This window comes from Rhinopithecus roxellana, chromosome 1, assembly GCF_007565055.1.
Source record: "Rhinopithecus roxellana isolate Shanxi Qingling chromosome 1, ASM756505v1, whole genome shotgun sequence".
Classification (NCBI taxonomy): domain Eukaryota; kingdom Metazoa; phylum Chordata; class Mammalia; order Primates; family Cercopithecidae; genus Rhinopithecus; species Rhinopithecus roxellana.
Genome location: NC_044549.1, coordinates 89654644 through 89678287, shown reverse-complemented (window position 1 = coordinate 89678287; position 23644 = coordinate 89654644). Strand labels below are relative to the sequence as shown.

General features: G+C 46.1%; 1 protein-coding gene across 1 annotated transcript in view; it reads left to right on the top strand.

Moving 5' to 3' along the window:
- Window positions 1–23644, top strand: part of SRGAP3 (SLIT-ROBO Rho GTPase activating protein 3) — a 267671-nt gene that overhangs the window by 157546 nt on the left and 86481 nt on the right. Inside the window, exon 4 of the mRNA XM_010369901.2 lies at window positions 14270–14332. Coding sequence (XP_010368203.1) covers window positions 14270–14332 — 63 coding nt within the window. The remainder of the gene's footprint in view (window positions 1–14269; window positions 14333–23644) is intronic.

Sequence of the window (23644 nt, the reverse complement as noted above, 5' to 3'; positions counted from 1 at the left end):
AATTTTGAAGCAGAAATAGCAAAATGTTGTTATCTAATTTGAGTGGTGTGTTCCTGGGTGTTTGTTATTGTTTTCTCTCCTTTTCTGCATATTTTAGATGTTGGAAGACTGAAATTAAAGATAAAAATAAGGAAAGTGAGGTTGGAGACAGGTCGAGGAAGCCTTTGGGTGTCAGAGTGAGAAGCTGGAGTTTATTTTCTAGACATTAGAGATCCACTGAAGGTTCTTGAATAGAGGGGTGAAATGATCAGAGACAAGTTGAAGGATGATTAATTTGATATGGTATGTTTAATGGCTTTGAAAAGAGATTTTGGATGGACGGTGCATGTTATTATACATATACACTTGTATATATATTAGTGGTGAAAGATAATGGGGCCTGGATCAGGGAAATTGATACAGGAATGGGAAGGAAGGAAGGAAAGGAAAAATGGATGAATGGATGAGTGGGTTGATGGATGGATGGATGAATGGATGGATGGATGAGTGGATGAGTGGGTTGAGGGGTAGATGGATGGATAAAAGAAAGGATGGATGAATGCATGGGTAGGTTGATAGATGGGTGGATGGATAAATGGATCAGTGGGTGAGTATATGGGTGATATGGGTGAATAGGCAAATGGGTGGAGAGGTGGATAGATGGGTGAATACATAGGCAGGGACATTTTTGAAATGCCAGTGCAATCCTCATTTACATCCTGTCCACAAATAATTCAAGTGAAACAGAAGATCAGGTTATAAAATGACAAGGAGGTTAAAGTGATGTCTCAAGTCAGTGATTCAGCAGTAATAAGTGATCAATAATGCTTTGAAACCAACAAATAAGCCTAACAACATCCATAGTCATCTTAAAGATAATGTAGAGTGGGAGAAAGCAGCTCAAAACTGAGCAGCTTCAGGTTTTCATAGATACTGGCTTTTCAGGAAGACAGCCCTGTCACTTCCTAAGACATGCATGCAGGCTCTCATCTTACCCTCAACCATAGCTCCTGATCTGTGAGTGACTCTTAGAGAGAGAGAGAGAAATATATATATATATGTAAAATATAAAACATCGACATCAGGGACACAATCAAGAAAGATTACTCCTGAGTATGTGAGTATGTTCTGGGCCCACAGAGATTCAGCCCAACTTTCCACACCATCCCCAGCTACCTCGGCTTGGAAGCCAGGGTGGGGCAGGATTGAGTAACAGATAACAGGAGATTCTGCAAGATGGCACGGAGCACTGTATGTTATCTGACATTTATGATGATCTAAAGCAGAGCCTTGTAAATATCAATATGCTTTCTATACTAAGGCAGAAGAGTATTCATGTTTTATAACTATTTTTAGAAGTTTAGGGAAAGAAGACCTTAAAGGTGCTTAGAGTGCTAACTTTCCCAATGGAGGCAAGAATTGCCCAATGGAGGCAAAGGTTGAGAATGTCACATTCACTAGCTCTAAGGCCTTGGGCAAATTACTCACCCTTCCTGAGCCTCTGTATTCTAATCTTCAAAATAGATTCAACAATCGTGCCTCGCATAAAGGGCTGATCTTAGGCTTACATGAGGTATTGTCTCATAAAGCAGTTAGCATTGTGCCTGGCACATGCCAAGAGATCAAGAAACAATAACTATTATTGTTATTATCCACAATGGTATGTATTATAAGTACATTAGTAGTAATTTTACTAAGAATTATTATTAATAAGTATTACCATTATTAATAATATTTAGTATTATCAGTAGAGATCCAGAAACTCCTACCATGACCATGTCAGGTCACTTTTCATAACCATTCCAAGGTATCCTTGGACTTCCTCAGGCCTGTTATGTAAAGCAGTTCTGAAAGTGAAGCTTTCAGGATAAACAGGGTCCCAAAGCAAGGCTGGGAGTAATTGCAGGGAAAGGAAATGCTGGCCACGGTGCTAGACTCACTGCCTCCGTGCATGCCTGGGCTCCTGGGTGTGCATGAGTGGGGCTCACCACTGCCAAGAATGTCCAGGTGGTTCCAGGGCCTTCCTGCTTCTTTGCAGTCTGATATCCCAGCCCTGGCAACAGTAGGAAGAGCTAAGGACTCGAATCTGCATTCTTAAAAAATGAGTAGATGACAACATTTGGAGTTCAGCAACAGGAGGCATAAATTAGTGTGGGAAGGGAAGGAGAATAGGGAGGAGTCCAGGAGCAGGGAAAGGAAGAAAATGGGAAGCAGAGGGGAAGAATAAAAGGATTAGGATAGAGGGTGGGCAGGAACCCGGCTAAGGAGGTTGTTTGAAAGCAGAGGTTGGCACCTGGATGGAGAGCCGATAGCCCGGTTATTGGCAACCGAAGCCCTGGCTAGGAATGGGAGTGAGCCGTTAGCTGTTGGAGCTGCTGTGTTCGGGGGCTGACCTTCCAGCACAGGCTGGAGAAGCCTGATCCTCTGAGACACGCCTTTTAAACCTTTGCTTTGGAAATAAAAACACAATCGCTTTGGGAGATGGCCCGTGCTTACATACATCATGCATTCAAATAGGGAACATCTGTGGGTCTCAAGTTTTGTGATTTGATGAGAAAACAAGCCAGTGTGGAGAAGCAGTGGGTAAGATCTGTCGGCATTTAGGACTGAAAGAGACAAAGGATTTTGTTGTTGTTGTTGTTGTTGAGTTGTGTTTGTTTCCTGTTGTTTTTGAATCCCAGAATTAGGAAAATCATGAAATGTCCCTAAGAGTAACCCAACATGAGAACATCTACTCAAGCAAAGAGTGAGAAAACAGAGACAGGGGCTGTCTGAAGTAGAGTTTGATGAGGCAGGAGAAGAGCAGCCCAACACAGATAACTGAGAGTTAACAAAGGCCACCTGTTTTACTCCTGCATTACAATTTTCTAAAAGATTGTTTAGGATGGTCTCATTGGGAGAAATGAAAGGGGTATGTGTGTGTGTATGTATGTGTGTGTGTGAGGTCTTATTCTTAAAACCCAACATTTTAAGATGGTATTATATTTTAGACATAGAGAGTGACATTAGCTCTGGAAATGACCCATCTTTGAGTTAGTTTGAGGGAGATAGACACATGCCCTTTAAAAACAGAGTTTTTTAGGCCAGGTGTGGTGGCTGATGCCTGTAATCCCAGCACTTTGGGACGCTGAGGCGGGTGGATCACCTGACGTCAGGAGTTCAAGACCAGCCTGGCCAACATGGCGAAAACCCGTCTCTACTAAAAAGACAAAAATTAGCTGGGCCTGGTGGTGCATGCCGGTAATCCCAGTTACTTGGGAGGCTGAGGCAGGAGAATCCCTTGAACCCGAGAGATGGAGGTTGCAGTGAGCTGAGATTGCACCGCTGCACTCCAGCCTGGGTCTCAAAGCAAGACTCCATCTCAAAACAACAACAACAAAAGAAATAGAGCTTTTCGAATGTAACTCATGAAGTCCCAGGACCTACTATGAGGTTTTTGAGAGTTTTTCCTAAAAAGCGTGATGATCCCTGCATTGAAAACAAAATCAAATCATACAGGGCAAGATTTTCATGGCAAAGGAATTGATTTAATTCAGAGCTGTGTATGTCAAGAACTTTGTCAGCTGATTTCATCTTGACATGAATTAATGTTGGCTTGATTTTTTTTTTCAAAGAAATAAGGGTCAGAGGTGACCATCCTTTACTCCTCTCTAGTTTCCTACTGCTCCTGCACAATGATGAACTCATCCGCAGGCATTTACAGAGCTCCTTTTGTATGCAGGTGTTCGTAATCGGCATTGTGGGAAACTCTCCGAAGCCAGGGTTCTGGTCTTTAGGGAGCGTGTGCTCTAATTGTTAGGAAATTAGTCCTTTTGCAGGAACTCTTTGAAAACTGATGCTTGGAGAAGGGTTTTCAGAAGGCCGTCTCATTCAGTGGTCATTTTGGTATCTACAGACTGACATAAGCATGGATTACGTTAGTATTCTTTCAAATAAGCAAAAATGAAAATGTATGGGATCCTGTAAACTGATGAAGTACAGAGGCGAATCTTGTTTAGGCACCACTAGATCTAGGGACTGAAAGGCTCTGGCTGTCTGCCCTAGTGGGCCTGGTACTGCAGGTAGTGCAAGACTCCTGATGACCCCTTAAGCAACCCCAGGGGAGAGATGATCTGAGAGTGTGATTATGAGAAAGCTCCCAGGGAAGATTCTTCATTGGCTTAGCCTGGAACACGTGTTTGTCTCTGATCTGATCACTGAAGGCAAGGAGCTGGAGCCTGGTCAGACCCTACCCCTGCCTGATGATCTAGTGTGGCCAGGCAAACAGCAGCCTGTTCCACCTACGTCTCATCTTCTGTTAGCAGAAGAAGGAGGAAGGGAGAAGCAAGACATGGCCCATGGCTGGTTTGTTCCTAGCAGAGAAGGTGAGCTAAAGAGGATAAGATTTGCTTGTAAGTTGGGGCAAGGCCCAGAGATGCAGATTTCTGCACAGGTGATGAGAAAGTGCATTGGGCAGGTAGGTGATGTCTGGAGGGCAGGGCCTCCTTTGTATTTTCCTTGTGGTCTGGACTCATCTCCATTACAGCCTTGTGATGACTTTTTTTCACTGTGGATCTGCATCTTGAACTAGGTCCTAAGGAAGCAGATCATAGTAAGTTGCTATGAGTGCCAACTTTGGGGTCAGACCAATCAAAAAGCTGAATCTTGTCTCTGCCGCATTCTAGCTGTGCAACCTTGGGGAAGTTGCTCAGCCCTTTTGAGCCTCCAGCCCCCCCAACCCTGCTTATCTGTCAAGTGGGAATAATTATAGCAGTTCCTATAAATATTTAAATTAGATAATGCATGGGAGTGACTTTGGATAGTATTCAACAAATGGAGTCAGGTGCTGTGGCTTATACCTGTAATCCCAGCACTTTGGGAGGCTGAAGCAGGCCAATCACTTGAGCCCAGCCAGGAGTTTGAGACCAGCCTGGGCAACATGGTGAGACCCCATCTCTACAAAATTAAAAATATTAGCCAGGCATGGTGGCATGTGCCTGTGGTTCTAGCTACAAGCAAAGGCTGAGGTGGGAGGATCACTTGAGCCCAGGAGGTCAAGGCTGCAATGAGCTATGTTTGCACCACTCCACTCCAGCCTGGGTGACAGTGAGACCCTGTCTTAAAAAAAAAAAAAAAAAAAAAAAAAAAAAAAAATGCATTTTTTAAAAAACAAAACAAAACAAATGGGAAGTGCTCCATAAATGGTAACTGCTGTTGATAAAACAGTGCTTAAGAGGAGGGACCGTGTCTCGTTCAGCTTTTTGTCTTTAGTGCCTAGTTTAGGCTGGTATATACTGGGTAGTCAATAAACACCATGTAAATGGAATCAAAGCTAGTGCAACATGGACCACAGAGGGACAAGAGGCCACCCCTTTCCTGAGAGGGCCCCACTAGTGTCTGGTCATAAACTCAAATACCTCTGTGGGCTTACGGAGGACATGGCTGGGTGGAGGGAGAAGCTGGGCACTGTGGTCACCTGGACCAGCAGTAGCACAAACTCAGACTGAAGGGGCCACCATACTTGAAACAGGGTCTTGGCATTGCTGGATCTTCTAGCATTACCAGAGACGCTGAAAATCAGGACTCGTGCAGGAAATTTCCTGAGTTTTCAGCACTGGGAAAGCATCCAGATGTTCTGAAAGCACTGAATGGCCAAACAAAACATGTCTGCAGCCAGAGAAGCTGCCACTTGGAAGGCTTGGTCTAAGGCACTATTTCTCAATCGGCTAGGAGAGGGGGAGTTTTATCCCCCAGGGAACATTTGGCAATGTTTGGAGGTAATTTTGGTTGTCACACTGGGGGTTGGGGGTAGGGAATGCTACTGGCATCTCACGGGTGGAGGCCAGGGATGCTCCTAAACATCCTCCTATACACAGGACAGAGAATGCCTGGCCCTAAGGAAGCTGAACTGGCTTTAGCTACGGGCAAAGAGGCAAAGGAACTAGGCAGGGCTGGGGTTCCCTGCACTCATGGTGACTGGCTCTTGAGGTTGGTCAGCCTCATTTTACTGGCTTATTTGAGCATGAAAGACAGGGCTGTGCTCCGTCAACCTGGGGGAGCCACAGCTACCATGGCTGAGCCCTCCTTGGCCCCATGTCACTGTTTTCCACTGTCCACACACTCCCTGTGCATGAAGGAAGCAGCCTGCCACCCCGACCCCTGCAGGCATGAAAGTAATGTGGAAAATGTGGGCAGTGAGAGCGAATACATTATCACTTGGGTTCCTAAGGGCTGGGTGTGGTGTCTGCTGGAGATCACAGGGTTTGGGCTTCCTGTTATGGTGAAAAGTTTCGTTTGAGTTCCTCATTCAGTAGTTTCTGGAACCATAGTTGAGAATATTTCCCTTCCCAATCAACCCCAGCCAAAAATAGAAAGAATGCCTTTGAGTCCTGTGCAATTGAATATTTACTCTGTGGCCAGCCCAGGGCTTGATGCTGGGGAGGTGGTGAGCAGAGAGGCCTGGGCAGGTTCCATCTGGCGGCTTACAGTCCTGGGGAAGAGACACAAGAACCTGATCTCCAGCTCCTCCCATTCAACCCACCCTCCACTCGCTGGTGTCTTCACCTTCCTGAAGCATAGCCCTGGTCATCTTAAACTTCTGCTCAACAACCCCCAGTGGCTCCCAGTCCTGCTCTGAAGGAAGCCTGCATTCTATCCACCTCTGTGATCTGACCCGACCTCTGTCTCAGGCTTATCTCCTGCTCACCTGTTGCCGATCTTCTCTCTTCATGAACTAGTCTTTTCACCATCCCCAATCTCCGTGCCCCCTGCCTAGAAGTCTGTCTCTGGCCATTCATGCAAGCTAAGAAGGCTCTGGAAGTATCCCCTCAATCCTCTTCATCACTTTATCTCACATCACATCATCATTAACTCTTGTATGGCCCTTTCTGGCCCTTTCTGCTTCCTGCCAAGAATTCCGCTTCCTGCCAAGAATTGTGTTCTTGACTCTACCCCAGCAAACTGGGAGATTCTTAAGGGAAGAGTTGCTAAAAAATTCGATTTTATATTCCCTTCTCTGGGCAACTTCCTAGCCTTGTCCTTGGCATGTCGTGGGTGTTGATTCAGCCTGTACTGCTATTTCCCTGGGACTTCATCTGTACCCCATATGGTGCTAGGTGCTGCCATATGTGTTATCTCTTTTCATGCTCATAGGGACTCCATGAGACCCATGACATCATCTCACTTTTACAGATAAGGAGACTAAGTCTTAGAGGAACTGTCACTTCATTCGTTCATAGATTCATTCAGCAAACACGTATATATACACATACATATATATGCATATACATATAATATGTATTTTATATGTATATGTATATTACATATGTATTGCATATGTAATATACATATATGTATGTGTACATATGTATACATATAATATACACATACATATAATATGTATTCATATATGTATATGTATATATGTGGGTATATATGTGTGTATATATGTACACACATATATACATAAATATACATACATATACACACACATATATACACACACATATGTATGGTTTTTTTTTTTTGAAACAGAATCTCATTCTGTCACCCAGGCTGGAGTGCAGTGGCATGACCTCAGCTCACTGTAACCTCTACCTACCAGGCTTAAACGATCCTGCCACCTCAGCCTCCCTAGTTGCTGGGACCACAGGTGTGTGCCACCACACCTGGCTAATTTTTTGTATGGTAAAGACGTTTCACCATGTTGCCCAGGCTGGTCTCGAATCCTGGGCTCAGGTCATCTGCCTGCCTCAGTCTCTCAAAGTGCTGGGATTACAGGTGTGAGCCACCATGCCCGGCCAAGCAAACATATTTAATGAGCATGTACCATGTGGCAGGCTCTGTTGCATTGCAGAAATGCAGGAATAGAGGAATAAGATATTGCAGATTGGGTCCCCCAGGAAGCAGACCCTGGGACATCTGAATTTAGCTTCTAGGAGAATGATGAAGGAGTGTTCTCAGGATGAGCCACTTGGGAAGGCAGGTGAGGCAGCAGGGTGAGGTCGAGCTGTGATGCAGGCTGCCTTACTAGAAGTCCTAGCTAGCCCGGTAGGGAGCTTTTTTAAAACTTTTATTTTCAGTTCAGGAGTATGTGTACAGGATGTACAGGTTTGTTACATAGGTAAACGTGTGTCATGGGGTTTTGTTATACCAATTATTTTATCACCTAGGTATTTAGCCTTGTATCCATTAGTTATATTTCCTAATCCTCTCCCTCCTCCCATCATCCATCCTCTGATAGGCCCCAGTATGTGTTGTTCCTTTCTATGTGTCAATGTGTTCTCATTATTTAGCTCCCACTTATAAGTAAGAACATGTGGTATTTGGTTTTCTTTTACTGTGTTAGTTTGCTAAGGATAATGGCTTCCAGCTTCATCCATATTGTGAAGGACATTATCTCATTCTTTTTTATGGCTGCATAGTATTCCGTGGTGTATAGTGTACCATATTTTCTTTTTCTAATCTATCATTGATGGGTATTTGGGTTGATTCCATGTCTTTGCTATTGTGAATAGTGCTGCAATGAACATACACATGCATGTGTCTTTATAAAAGAATGATTTATATTCCTTTGGGTATATACCCAGTAATGGGATTGCTGGATTGAATGGTACTTCTCACTTTAGGTCTTTGAGGAATTGCCACACTGTCTTCCACAATGGTTGAACTAATTTACACTCCCACCAACAGTGTAGAAGCAGGGAGTTCTAAAGATGGAATGACTCCTCAGAGCTGTCTGAGTTGAGACAGCAAGAGGCTGACCTCGATGCCCCACAATGGTCAGTCTTTGGGTAAGGGCCACACTCAGAAGGAGGTGTATACTGGTGCCATTTTGTCCTCTGAGGCCATCCCTGTAGGGTGCTCTCAGCTGAGGGCTGTCTACCTGCAGCACTCCCAGCAGATGGAAGATCTGAGCTTTCATTGCCAGAGAGAAAGTCTCTTTGCCCTTATGGGGCTGACATAGAAGCAGGGGAAGCAAATGATAAATGAATGAACAAGTAAACAAACAAGATCATTTACAAGTGCAGAGAAGACATAACAAGGTGCTCATTTTACAGTCAGGAAAGCTAAGATGCCAAGAAGTTGAACGACTAAAAGCCCTGCCTCCAAAACAGGTCTCTGTGGCCCCCAAAGTCATCCCCTCTGCTGCCCAACAGACCTGTGCTAGTCATGTAGAGTTAGCTTGACTCAGAAGTCAAGCTAAGGAGCTGGGGCTTGATTCTACAGACGATGAGGAGGCTTTGGAGGAATAGGATAAGTCCATTTCCAGGAAATTTCACTGGCACAGGCCTGCAGAACAAGAGCTCAAAGAGACAAGAGCTAAGGATTTTGCTAAGAGGTGCCTCTTAACATAGTGATCTGGATCTACAGTAATGATGTGCTTGCTATGGGAACTGGTGGTGGAAAATAGGACTGAATCCCTTAGGATGCTTTTGGCTGCAAGTAACAGAAAACCCCAGCTGAAAGTGACTTGATCAATAAAGCTACAGAAGTGGAAATTCACTGGGAGGCAGGCTCTGGGTTTTCAGTCCAATCAATTGTCCAGAAGGTCATTAATCCTAAGTCTGCTTCCTCTTTTGGTTCTAAGATGCCTGCTGGTAGCAACTGGGCTGCATGCACTTCTCTTTCCCTTCCTTCCCTTCCTTCCCTTCCTTCCCTTCCTTCCCTTCCTTCCCTTCCTTCCCTTCCTTCCCTTCCTTCCCTTCCTTCCCTTCCTTCCTTCCTTCCTTCCTTCCTTCCTTCCTTCCTCCCTTCCTCCCTTCCTCCCTTCCTCCCTCCCTTCCCTCCCTTCCCTTTCCTTCCTTCCTTCCTTCCTTCCTTCCTTCCTTCCTTCCTTCCTTCCTTCCTTCCTTCCTTCCTTCCTTCCTTCCTTCCTTCCTTCCTTCCTTCTTTCGCCAGCACTCAGTAGAAAAGCTAAAACTTTTCATTTGACCATAGAAGTCTTTCTCTTCCATCCAGTTAAGTCACATACTCATCTCTGGACTAATAACACATACCAGAATCCACCATCTTGAGTTGAGATAGCCTCCAGCTTCCCTTGAAGAACTCTCCTGGAGGAATGAATTCCTGGGCAAATTCATGGCTCTCTTAGGAAGTAGGAAGGGCAAGAATGGATACTGTGAGCTGGAGGAGGCCAGCTTGCCTGCTATTCAGACAAATAATTGGGCAGTTTGCAGGTAGGACCCAGTAACAGATTGGATTGAGAAGGAGGAATTAAACAAAGTATCAAATAGGATTCCTAGGTATCCAGTGACAAGCCCAGGAAGATACTATCCCATTGACCAAAATCGAAGGGATGGGGGAACAGTTCACCTTTGGATAATTTGAGTTTGAGGGGATGAGGGGACATCTAGACCATACTGTTTTGCAGCAGCTAAGGATACAGGTCTTTGAGCTTGGGCTAAAGGTCTCCAGGGCAGGACAGAGCCCAGGAGAAAGGCCTGGGAGATTATGACATGGCTTCTGGTAACCAAGAAGTGGGAGCTGAAGTCAGGAGCATGTGAGGGAGCCAGCTGCAGCAGGGACCAAGAAGGGAAGGCTGGAGGGAATTCTGAAGACAGGACTCTTCCCAGCAGAACTGCCTCTAGGATGGGGTCCTGCCCATATGCACAGTGACAGCACACAAGGATGTTCACTGCATCAGTGTTTGAGATAATAAGATACTAGAGGCAATGTAAATATCCATCGCTAAGGAGCGGGCTAAATTAATTATGATGTTCCTTGTATATGGAATCCCAAGCAGCTGTGCAAAAAAGGGGCTGTAAGAGTTACATGATGGAAAAATCTGTCAGAGGTATCGTTCAGTGAAAAAAGCAAGATGCAAAGGGTGCATGATATGCCCTATTTGTGTTAAGAGAGAACATATGATATGCAAATATATGCTTGTTTATTCATAGATTATTTCTGCAAAGTATCAGAAGAAATTTTTCATAGCAGTTGCCTCTGGACAAGGAGGAGCTTGGAAGACTTATTCTTTCCCATTTTACCTGCTGGCTGTTAGAATTTCTTTAACCATGTACCTTTATTACGTATGTAAAAAGTTAGATCATAAAAATAAACACATAAGAAATAGGGTCTTGGGTATCAAAGGTGTTGGGAAGTTTGAGGACCATGAGGAGGCCACTGGAGAGTGTCAGAGAATCTGGAGTCAGCAGTGATGGGGAAACATCAGGGGGAGGGGCCACAGGGGAAACTGAGGCACTGATTGTTCACTTGAGAGAATCATGGAGAATAGGAAATGCGGATAGCTAATTGGGTTCATAGAGCACCAGTACAGAAATCACAGGACACTGTTGAAGGTCCCCAGTGAGCTCTGCACAGAAGGTTCTGCACACCCTCTACTGCAGTTTTGCACTGGGTCACCTTTCTTTACCTCTCGAAGCTGGAGGGAGGTCTAAACAGGTCTCTGGAATTGCCTCCAAGGTTTCTGCTGTCTGTTAAGGGGTCTAGCACAAGCAGAGACCACATTCAGAAGGGTGATTCTTGGCAAGCCAGGCCTGGAAGCTGAGAGAAAGGGCTGTGGGGGGTGAGGAGAAGGAGCCTGAGAAGGCATCATTCTGATACTAAGCCTTCATGAGCTACCACTGGGTTCAGAGGCTTCTCACCTCTGCAAGGGTGGGAGGAAGACTGGTCTTTGCCCATCAGCAGCTGGTCCAGCTATGAGGCTGAAGGAGCTGGGAGGGAGAGCAGGAGGCTGCAGCTACTCAGGGAGCCGAGATCATGGCTCCCATTTTCAATACAGAAACTTAACATGATGGTCTGGGCAAACAGGGAGAGTATCTTGGTACTTTTAGGTGGCTATAATGAAATGCCATATACTGGGTGACTTATAAACAACAGAAATGTATTTCTGACAGTGCTAGAGGCTGGGAAATCTAAGAGCAAGGCACTGACAGATTTGATATCTGGTGAGAGATTGCTTCCTGGTTCATAGAGGGCAACCTCTTGCTGTGTCTTCACATGGTGGAAGGGGCAAGGTAGCTCTCTTGGGTCTCTTTAAGGGCATTGTATTAGTCTGTTCTTACATTGCTGTAAAGGAATACCTGAGGCTGGGTAATTTGTAAAGAAAAGAAGTTTAATTGGCTCACAGTTCTGCAGGCTGTACAGGAAGCATAGCGCAGGCATCTGTTCCTGGTGAGATCTCAGGAAGCTCCAATCACGGTAGAAGGTGAAGGTGGAGCAGGCATTTCACGTGGCAGGAGTGGGAGCAACAGAGAGAGAGTGGGAGTTGCAGGTGCCACACACTTCAGAATACACCAAGGGGATGGCACTAAGCCATTAATGAGGGATCCACCCCCATGATCCAAACATCTCCCACCAGGCTCTGCCTCCAATGCTGGGAATTCTATTTCAACATAAGATTTGGCAGGGACAGAGGTTCAAACCATATCAGGCACTAATCCCATTCCTGAGGGTTCCACTCTTATGACCTAATCACCTCCCAAAGACATCACCTCCTAATACCATCACATTGGGGGTCAGGATTTCAAAATAGGAATTTTGAGGGGCACACAAACATTCAGATTATAGCAGAGAATATTTACCAAAATCATAATCACAATCATAAATAAAATAACAAAGAATTCTAGACTCTTCAAGTTGCATGGAACCTAGAGATAATTTTCTCATTGTTTTCCGAATTGTGTCCTTAAATATCATGAAAGCCAATTCTGGATTGTGTCCTTAAATATCATGAAAGCCACAGGACTGTGGTCAATGAAACTGCATACTACACCTCCTTCTTAGAAAATCTCCATGCAAGGAAGGACATTAAAGGCACTGAGAAGTCCTGCATTAAGAAAACTTGTCTACCTTTGTTCAACTAGCATTTTTCCCAAATGCATGTAGTCTTAGAAGCGCCTGCCCCACTTTTTTAGCATAGCATATAGCAGTGATCTTCAGACCATGCTTTGGAGAGTATTGTTTTAGTTTAAGCTTTTTATTTGATAGGTGAGGTAGCTAAGGCTCAAAGAGGGAAGTGATTCTCCAAGGCTACACAGCCAGCTGGTAAAACAGTGGAAACGAGAAGCTAAATCTTTTGCCTTGTGCCCCCAAGGTCTTTCTGCCAACCTGTACTGCTCCTGTCCATCACTGGAACAGACACCTTGACAGTGTGGACCTGCCACTGTGTCAGGATCCGGGCAGTGGTAAGATGAGATTAGGCAGACCAGGGGACCAGCATGGGGGAGGGTTGAGCTGAAATTTGAAGTCAAACTAAGGTTAGGGCATCTGTTGTAACCAGTCCTGGAAAGCTAGGAAGGCTATGTCCAAGTGGGTGCCAGCTGCTGATTCTCAGTCAAAGAAGACAATCCTTCAGGAAATGTCTTCTGGAGAGTGGTCCCCAACCTTTTTGGCACCAGGGACCAGTTTTGTGGAAGACAATTTTTCCTTGGATCAGGGTGGGGCGATGGTTTGGCACGATTGAAGCACATTACATTTATTGTGTATTTTATTTCTATATTATTGCATTGTAATATATAATGAAATAATTATGCAACTCACTATGTAATGTAGAATCAGTTTGAGCCCTGAGCTTGTTTTCCTGCAACTACATGGTTTCATCTGGGGGTGATAGGAGACAGAGACAGATCATCCTGCATTAGATTTTCATAAGGAGCATGCAACCTAGATCCCTCACATGCGCGGTTCAGAACCGGGTTCAAGAACCTATGAGAATCTAACGCCACCACTGATCTGACAGGAGGTGGAGCTCAGGTGGAAATGCTCTCTTGTCCTCTACTCACCTCCTGCTGTGCAGCCTGGTTCTTAATGGGCCATGGACTGATCTGTGGCCTGAAGGCTGGAGACTCATGTTCTGGAGGACCTGAGACGTTTCCTGGAGGACTTGAGAATTATCATTTACTCTCAGGAGGAATTGGGATGCCACATCATTGTTTCTCAAAGTGTGTTCTGTGGAACCCCACTCTCTAGCCATTCATGAGGATTGTGCAAGAAGCTCAGACCCCGGTTATACCAGCTTAGGACACATAGAATTAAAGAAAAATTCTGTGGGGCTTCCTCACATCTTTAGTATGCTACTGTCACTGGGAGTCACTGTGGTAGGGAAGTGATGTGTAGGGTTCCCCAACTCGTATGACCAGGAAATCCCATCTGCAAGGAACCTCTCTCTGTGGGTTTGTTCCGTGGACATAAATTGAGGAATTTACATGTAGATCAATGAAGTTTATGCTGATTTCTGTCCCCTTCCAACCCCACCTGAAACATTCCTGACCTTTCCCTTTTGAAAAGAGATTGGTAAATGTAGCCATCAAACTTCTCCCCTGCTGACATTTGTTCTTCCATATTCCAGAGCAAGGAGATTGGCCTGCAGATGCACGAGGAGCTCCTGAAGGTGACCAACGAGCTCTACACAGTAAGTTCTGCCCAGGCTCACTGCCGTTTTGGGATTGGGTCTTCTGTCTTCATCACCAGAGCTGGAGGGAGGCAAAACAGAGGTCTGGAATGACCCCGGGCCTTTTTTGCTGTGTTTTATGCTGAGTGACAGTGGGTCATCATGTCAGGATATAATGACTCACAGCCTCATCCCCTGATTCTGTACATCTGGGGTAGGGCCTGGGCTTGTCTAGTTTGTCAAAGTTCATGAGAGATTCAAGTGATCTGCAGCTGTGGATGTGTTACCTGTAAGAACAGAGGGCACAAAGTCAAGGCCATGGGAGTGTGAGTGTGAAGGCTCCTGAAGGTGGGGATGTAGGTTTTGGAGTCAGGCAGCACAGGCTCCAGTGGAGGCCCTTCCTTACCGGCTGCGGGACCATAGGCAGGTGGGCAGTTTGTCTGGGTCTCAGTATTTGCATCTGCAAAATGGAGCACGGCTCCGAGGATCACGTGAGGCTATGGGGTGAGCCTGCCTTGCCATCTCCAAGGCATAATTTCAGAACATCACAGTGTGGTCCACGGCTGACCTTGTTACCTGCTTGGAGTCAGTATCTAACTGTGCTTGAGATGAGTTTTAGAATCCAAGAAGGTGAGTGAATGGGGACACAAACACATGAAGCGATGATGCAGGGACTTTCAGACTGTGCTTTGGGGAGCCTACGGCTTCCTCGCGAGGAGTGTGGGGACCCCATGGAGAGGTGTGGGGAGTGGGGTGGGTAGACCCAGCAGGTAGAGCTCCAGGCCCCTCAACCCTACCCCAATCAGAACAGTGGGGAATGGTTATGTTTTAAATAGATAGGTGACCTATATAGCATTTCATGAAAAGTATGTTTGTGTGTTGGGGAGAATCTGCTGCTAAAACTGAATTTGAAAATCCCTGGTATGAGGGGAAAGAACAGCAGGCTGTGAGAAGCCCCTTCTGTTCAGTTTTATTATCTTTCTATGTTTATATCCTGTGTGGCCAGCAGGTGGTAAATTCTTCAGAGGCACTGAGAGCCTTTGTGGGAGGACCTGGACCTCAGGTCAGAAAGCCTGCCTCAGATGCCAGCAAGCTACAGAACTCTAGGCAAGGCATTATTTTTCCTGGGCCTCAGTCTCCCAATCAGTAAAATGGGGGTGAGAGTTCTTAGATAAAAGTTGAAACTTTTAATTCTGTGATTCCAAATTAAGGAGTAAAACTTGAGCTGTGGATAGTTTTTACTTGGGTCATTCTTAGGGTAAAGGAAGAATTGCTGCTTGAGAATACATATTGCTTTGCATCAGCTGGTCAGTGGGGGGCAGAACAGCCTATTGGGTTAAGGCACAGATTCTGAAACCAGAGATCTGGGTTCAAATCCAGGTGTTAAGTAGAAATCTAGTACCTGCTTAGTGTACATCCTTGTGAGAATTAAAGGAGATCCTATATGTGATGCATGCTCAGAACAAAGAGAAAAGAAGAGCATTCTGTATCAGAAGTTCTGAGCGTCACTATCATCATCATCACCATCATTGGCTCCTTGATGGCTGTGAAGTAGGCTGTTGTACATACTCACGGTGGGGGGAAGGGTGGCGATAAATAATACAAGCCTGGTAACTGAATGGGATTGTCCTGCTTAGAATTCTGCAGCGAATTTGGCTAGACCAGGTGCTCCCCAGTCTAGGTCCTTTTTATGTTCCTCAGGCTCCACTTTGGGTCACTTTCCTTTACAATGTCAAAACAACTTACCCCCAATGTCCTGGGACCCCCCAGTCATCCCCACCTAGATCTTTAACTTTTGCTGTGACCTCCAGCAGGGCTCCTCTTCTTGGTCCCCTCTATTTACACCAAATACCTTCCCCCTCTGCTGCTTTTCGCCTGCAATCCCTGCTGTCTATACCTACCTGTTAGTGTCACGCTCATTTTTCAAACTCAGACCAAACCCCACCACCTTCAGAATGTTGTTACCTCTCGGCTTCAAGTTCCTATGGCAGATGTACCAAAATCTCTTGTATATTTATTGTCTATATCCCGTCTTCCAACATGTTGGAGTGTGAACTCCCTGGGAGTCAGGTCTTGGCTGAGAAACACTGCATGAAAGGCCCAAAGGCTCCATTTGAACCCAACTGTGTGGCCTTGAGCAAGTCCCTTCACTTGTCAGTTTCACCTGTGACAAACGAGACTGGTCATCTTTCTGTGGTTTGTAGACTGGACAAGGCAAGGTGGTGGTCAGAGATCAGGAGGACAGTGTCATCTCTCTGTGTCCTTCAAGGTCCCAGTGCCCAGCACAGTGGCCTGAATCCAGCAGGTGCTCCATGCACACCTCTCTGTGCTGGCTGCAGGGCAGGATGGCTGGACAGAAATGCCACTGGTATCGGAGACACAGGCCAGGCAGGATGGCTGAGGCCCCAGCAGGATGAGCCATGCCTTGCCATTTCCACAGCAGCCTGGTGAGGGTCACCAGGAGCTAGTGGAGGAGGAAGGGTCCCCAGCATTCTCCTTTGGCTGCACGTAGAAGAGTGGGATCCTTATGGTGCCAGCACACTCCCCGTGAAGATCATTTGTTGACTACACACAGAGTCTTCAGTAGTTACTCAGAAACTCAGTTAAATTCAAGCATTTGGGGCCACATGCTGTGGGCCCAGAGCTGCAGTAGGGCACAGTGGGGGATCATGAACATTTCAGAGTCTGCCTCTGTCACAGTCTTGTACATCCTTGGTGCTTCCAGGGTGCTCGTTGAAGCAAAGGAGGGAGGAGGGAGGGATGAAAAACATGAAAGGAACTGGTCTTACTCCTAAGGAGTTTGGAATCTGGGCAGAGAGATAAGAGTAGTGTGTGATCCACCGGGGCCTGTCAGGGGGTGAGGGACTGGGAGAAGGAGAGCATTAGGAGAAATACCTAATGTAAATGATGAGTTGATGGGTGTAGCAAACCAACATGGCACATGTATACCTATGTAACAAACCTGCACATTATGCACATGTACCCTAGAAATTAAAGTATAATAATAATAATTTTAAAAAAGAGTAGTGTGTGAACTGTTGATACAACACAAGTCAGAGCCTAGTATGTGCTGGACACATGGGCTCGCAGGGGAGGTACCTCTGGGCTTGGCTGTGTAACTTGCCCATGAGCTCTGTGGGGCTAGACCATGTTCCCCACAGTGTGCCCAGAGCCCCTGGCCAGCCATGCACACACATAGGAGGAGATGGGTGTGTATTAGTTGAGGGAGATGCACATGTGTGAGAGATGGGTTGAGAGGAGGAGGGAGGGAGGGAGGGAGAACAAGAGGAAAAAAGATTCAGAAAAGTGGGCTACTGTGTTCCAGGGTGAGCTTTGAGCTTGGTGCCTTTGGATGGGTAGGAATTAAAGAAGCAGAGGGAATGAGAGGAAGAGAGAGGGAGTTCTTAACAGGGAAGGCAATGTAGGATCACAGCAGTGCACACTGATCACAGACAGACCTGGGTTTGAATTCCTGCTGTACCACTTACCAACTCGGCCAAGTCAATTAACCCCGTTGACTCTCTTTCTCTTTGTTGCCAAACAGGGATGATCCTAACATCTGTAGCCACTTCATGAGTGCTTAGGATGCATCTCACTCTGTATTAGGTATTGTATATATATTATTTAATTAACACTCTTACATTTTTACAGATAAAGAAATGGAGGCACAGAGAAGTGACTTACTTAAAGCCTTTGTATCAGTTATCAGTTGCTGCATAACAAACTACCTCAAAACTCAGTGACTTAGAACAACCACCATTTTCTGTGCTCATGATTCTGTGGGTCAGTAATTTGGGCAGGGTTCAATTGGGGCCACTCATGTGGTTGCAGTTTTCTGGTCAATTAAAAAAAGAAAAGGAGTCCAAAGTGAGCAAACCCCAATGTGTAAGCACTTTTCAAGCTTCTACTTGTGTCATATTTGCTAATATCCCAATGGCCAAAGCAAGTTACACAGCCAAGCCCAGAGTTCTGGGTTAGAAAAGCAAGCCCCCCTCCCCTTGGAGAGTCACAATGCGAAGGGCCATGCCTGCAGCCATGCCAGTAATGATCACAGTCCTCTTTGCAAACAGTTCACTCCAGCCACCCAGCTGCTGGCGGCACTATGTGTCCCAAATTCATGCTTCATTGCTAGGGATTTCTTTTGAGCACTTTCTAGTTACCATGCCTGGTTATACAAGTCTACAGACCCCTCCTCCCTCAGCCCCAGGGTCATTACCACAGTCACTGAGGAATAAATAATGCAGAGAAAGGATTTTCCAGTAAGCTCCACTTTTTCTCTTCTTGAAGTTCTGTAAGGGAGGTGGTGGTGGTCTGTTCAGGGGGTCCTATGGGTGTAATGATGGTGGAGATAAACGCTAAAGACCACCCATCACTTGCTTTAGAGAAAAGGCTTGTCTCTCTCTGGGGCTAGGAAGGATGCAGAGGAGACTGCAAGGCCGGATATTTTGTTCATTCATTCATTCATTCATTCACTCAACAAGCCTAGTCCTTATCACCCAGTCCTTATCTGCTCAGTCCTTAGCACCTTGAGGCTCCCTCCTCTCTAAAGCATGCTAGCATGGGTGTTTGTGCACACACGTGCACACACACACACATTTGCATACCTGCACGTGCAGTTTGGCATGGACCACACAGTAGCACATATGCACATTCACATGCATGCATGTACATACACATACATGCAAGCATGCACACATATGTATCCCATTCCACTTCTTTTCCCTCGAACTCCCATCAGCCCGACACAATATAGCTTTTGTTCATGTATTGGCCTGGGAGAGAAAAAGAGCAGAGGTGAAGAATGTGGACCAGTATGGCAATCCTTCTAGAAGAGGCAAATCAAAACAAAACAACTCACAAACTATAAACCCCACTGTGTTTTCACTATTTGGCTAAAAATGTGTTCATATTTTCAGTATATCTCTAGATTATGAAATACATGTGTGTCAGTAACTAGTGAACATCCAGCATCCCCCCACCTATCTCTTCCTCTGTGTTCAGTAGCTCTGCTCCAAGCTATGGGGCGGTCTTCCAAGTCCAGGGCTGCAGGAGAGGCCCAGTGACTTTGTTCTTTGCCATGTGGGGAGGGCCTGAGGAGTGTCCATTCGTACCTAGCAGCAGCTGGTCACAGGTAGACCCTAACTGGAGCCATGAATCACTTTACCTTTTACTTGTTCAAGCCTTGATTGATTGTGTGTGGGCTCAGGGATATGACATCAACTCTGGGCCAACAGGCAAGTTTTGGCAAAGGTGTCTCCCTCCTCATGATTGCCCTGAGACATGGGGGTGTTAGAGAGAGCTCAGACTGGGTGCCCAGGAGCCCAAGTTCTGGTCCCAGCTCCACGCTGGGCTCACTGCTTGTCTTTCTAGGATGACATTCAGGTACAGCCCCACAGCTTCATCCTATGATGGGCCCTTTGTAATTTACTGAATATATTTCTTTAAGTTGACCTCCCCTCCCTTTTTAAGCTCCCCCAGTGTTACGTAATTAGTGGAAAGCAGCCCTGTGTGCTGGAAGAGCACAGGTTTTAGAGTCAGCTGGGCCTGACTTGAAGGCCCTGCCACACAAACCCTCTGAGCCCAGCCCCTCCCTGGAACATGGGGTTGCTGCCAGTTCATTTGTCTGGATTATTCTGGGGAGAGTGATTGGCATGGAGTATAGCCCAGTGCCTAGCAAACCTGAGTCCTGAGTCATTGTGTCTTTTATGAAAAAATGAGGCATAAATATTTTTCCTACATAGTTCGGAATCTTTCTTCTCCATTCCCCATCTCCACTGGGCCAGCCACAGCCCTAAGAATGTTTTGCTGGAAAACGTGAAACCACCTCCTCCTTCATTTCCCATCCTCCAGGCCTGCTGTCTGTGATGCTGGCTCCATACTTGAACTGGACGACTTTCCTTTTTAAAAAATTGTTTAATATTTAAATTTAGAAGTAGAAGGTACATACACTTGTTTAAAAAATAAATAAGACAGTAATTAAACAATAAAAGAAGGTACACAGGAAGAAGCGTGTCTCTTGACTCTTCCTGCATCTCCATATAACCTCAGTTACTAGGTTACTAGTGTCCAGTTTAGCCATGTCTTCTTCCAGAGATCCTTTATCCGTCAATCAGCACACACATTTGGGCATATCCCACACATTCCTGTTTTATGCAAGTGGTGACAACTGTACTTATTATTCTGCATCTTGCTTTGCTTTTGTAGGTATATTTTGGAGATTGTTTCATCTCATGAATAACTAGAGCCTCCAATCATGTACAGTGCTTATTGAAGGCCAGGGGCTGGTCTAAATGCTTTACATGTACTGATCCATTTCATCCTCATCATAACCCTTTGAGGTAGGTGGCATTACAACCTCTTCTGTTCTGCTTAGGACCAGTTCCATCCCTGGATGACACTGTGCACGCACCCAAAAAATTAGCGAGGCATGTTAGCAGGTACCTATAGTCCCAGCTACCTGGGAGGCTGAGGTGGGAGGATTACCTGAGCCTGGGAGGTAAAGCCTGCAGTGAGCTGTGATTCCACCACTGCACTCCAGCCTGGGGGACAGAGCGAGACCCCATCTTAAAAAAATTAAAATTTAAAGTTAAAAAATAAACTACGAACCTGCATTTATTGTGGAAGGAAATGATACTTCACATTAGCAGATGAAACACGGTTTGGTATAAATAGAAGCGTTCTGTTAGTTAAGTGAAAATCAAGCAGTGTTGTGCATTCAAGCTTGTGCCTGCCAGAGTGGCAGGCGAGAAGCTCTGAAGATGTGTGGGCACCGACTGGTTTTTCCTCCTGATGTAATCAGAAGGATCCTCAGAGAGCTGAAAGGGGTTAATGAAAGTAAAGTAAACAGTGCAAGAAGGTACACAGAGAGAAGCATATCTCCTGATTCTTCCTCCATCCCCATATCACCTCGGTTGCTATGTTGCTAGTGTCCAGTTTGGCAGTGTTTCCTTCCCATGACACCGAAAGTCACCTTGCTAACACAAGTGGAAACACTGACCCAGTGCCAGATAGTGGGGCTCTGGCACTCGGTTTACGCCGTCTGTGGAAGGAAGGTGTGGAGTTTGAGGAATACTGAGGTTCCTGCCAGGCTTTGATCTTCATGCCACTGTGCCCTGGAAGGGAGACCAGGGTCCTGGCTCAGACTCAGGGCAAGGCAGCTCTTCGGGGCTGTCACAGCCTGCCAGCCAGGCTGTGTGCACAGTGTCATCCAGGGATGGAACTGGTCCTAAGCAGAACGGAAGAGATTTCCCTCTAGGTAGCCTTACCCTCTCTTTCTGCTGTCCTGCCCAGACACCCATTCACTAAGAATACATGTATGGATCATCAGCGTATCCAGACCATGAGATGTGGCTGTACACTATGATGGGTGTCTTAGTGGGGATACGACAATGTGAGGGAACTTGGAAGAGGGGGTGATGAAATCTACTGAGCATCAGGAAGGCTCCAGAGAAGAGATGGTATCTGATCAACAGTCGACAGTTCCTGGGTGCAGAGAGGGGCAGAAGGAGCAGCACTTAGAGTGGTGAGAAGCAGCACCTGGGATGTGGGAGGGAGCCTCTGCCCAGTCAGCACTGCTCCTGTGTCACTGCACTGAGCCTGGCTGGTTGGGATCAGGACTGATATGGGTAGTTGGGGAGGCTCAAAGGGAAGGAATTCTGCCTTTTAGGATTCATTTAGTGGCAAGGGACTGGAATCTGGTGCAAACTGGCTTAGATAACAATGACACTCTATTGAATCACATGAACATGTCGCTTAAGTCTAGCTGGATCCAGGGGCTCACACACTGATTTGTCTGTCTCACCAATACAGCATGTACTCTGTGAGACCAGAGACCCCATCTGTCTTCTATACTGTATTTTGACTGTAGTACATTTGGTATAGTACCTGACACATAAATAAATATTTAATAATTGAAGGTGTAGCTGTTCTCCCCACCAATATACTCACTAGATCAAAGGCAGTAGAACTATGCCTCCCCCATCTTACCCCTTTCCCTCCTTCCCTCTCTTCCTACCTTCCTTCCCCACTCTTTCCAATCCATCCATCCATCCATCCATCCATCCATCCATCCATCCATCCATCTATCCATCCATCCATCCATCCATCTATCCATCCATCCATCCATCCATCCTCCATCCATCATCCATCCATCCATCCATCCATCCATCCATCCATCCATCCATCCATTCATCCATCCATTTATCCACCTTTGGGAATCAGTCCTTCTCCCATTTCTGGTTTGTTTTCCTCTACGTGGACTTCATGATCTGGCAGGCTTCTCCCATGTGGTGACAAAGATGGTCCCTAGTACTACAAATTCTCCTCCCATTAGCCTCTCCCCATCCTCCAGTGGAAAGAGAATACTCCCTTCCCAGTGTTTCCAGCGAAGCCCCAGGGTAGCATCTAATGGCCTAGCTGAGCTTCCTATAGTCAGATGAACATAAGTTTATGGATTGGCCAGGCCGGGGTCTCATGGCCACCCCAGGATTGCAGGGTGATGTCAGCTTCCCATGAACCACATGTACTGAGAATAGTGGAGGGGAATTTGGGGGATTTCCTCAAAATAAAATTAGGGGGGCTGTTCCCAAAGAAGGAAGACTGGATGAGTCTGGGCAGAGAAAAACAACAGATGTCCACTGAGGGGGAGTCCCTGGGGGAGGATGAGGAAGTGGTTCCATTGGCTGGTGCTGAGACATACCTGGTGTTCCTCCAGCTATCAGCTGCTCCTCAGTCCTGTTTGCCTCCTGCTCCCCTGGGCTAATGCTCACTCTGCTCCCTTTGCCTGGGACACTCCACCCCCACCCCAAGCCCTGCTCACCCATCTAACAGCTACTCTTCCTGCGGTGTTCAATTTAGATGTCACTTCCTCCAGGAAACCTTCCTATAGTGCCTAGGACTCCCTTCATCATTGCACTTATCACACCGTGTGAGCATCACTTGTACAATTGCCTGTATCTCTACTACAGTGTGGATCCTATGAGGGTGGCGACCTGCATGTCTTCCACACTGTAGTTTTGCCTAGCGTAGTACCTGGCACATAATGAACTGCTCAATAAATATTTAATGATTGATGGTACAGCTATCTCCCTACTTCCAATTATGCTCAGCAGAACAAAGGCAATAGAACTCTACCTCCCTCATTTTACCCTCCCTCCCTGCCTTCTTCTCTTCCTTTCTCCCTTTCATCCACTCTCCCTTCTGTCTACCCATCCCTGCATTTATTCACCCACCCACCCATCTGTTCATTTGTCCATCCATCCATCTACCCATCCATTCAGCCATAATCATTGATCCATTGATCTTTTGATCTGTTGATCCAGCCAGTCCAGCCAA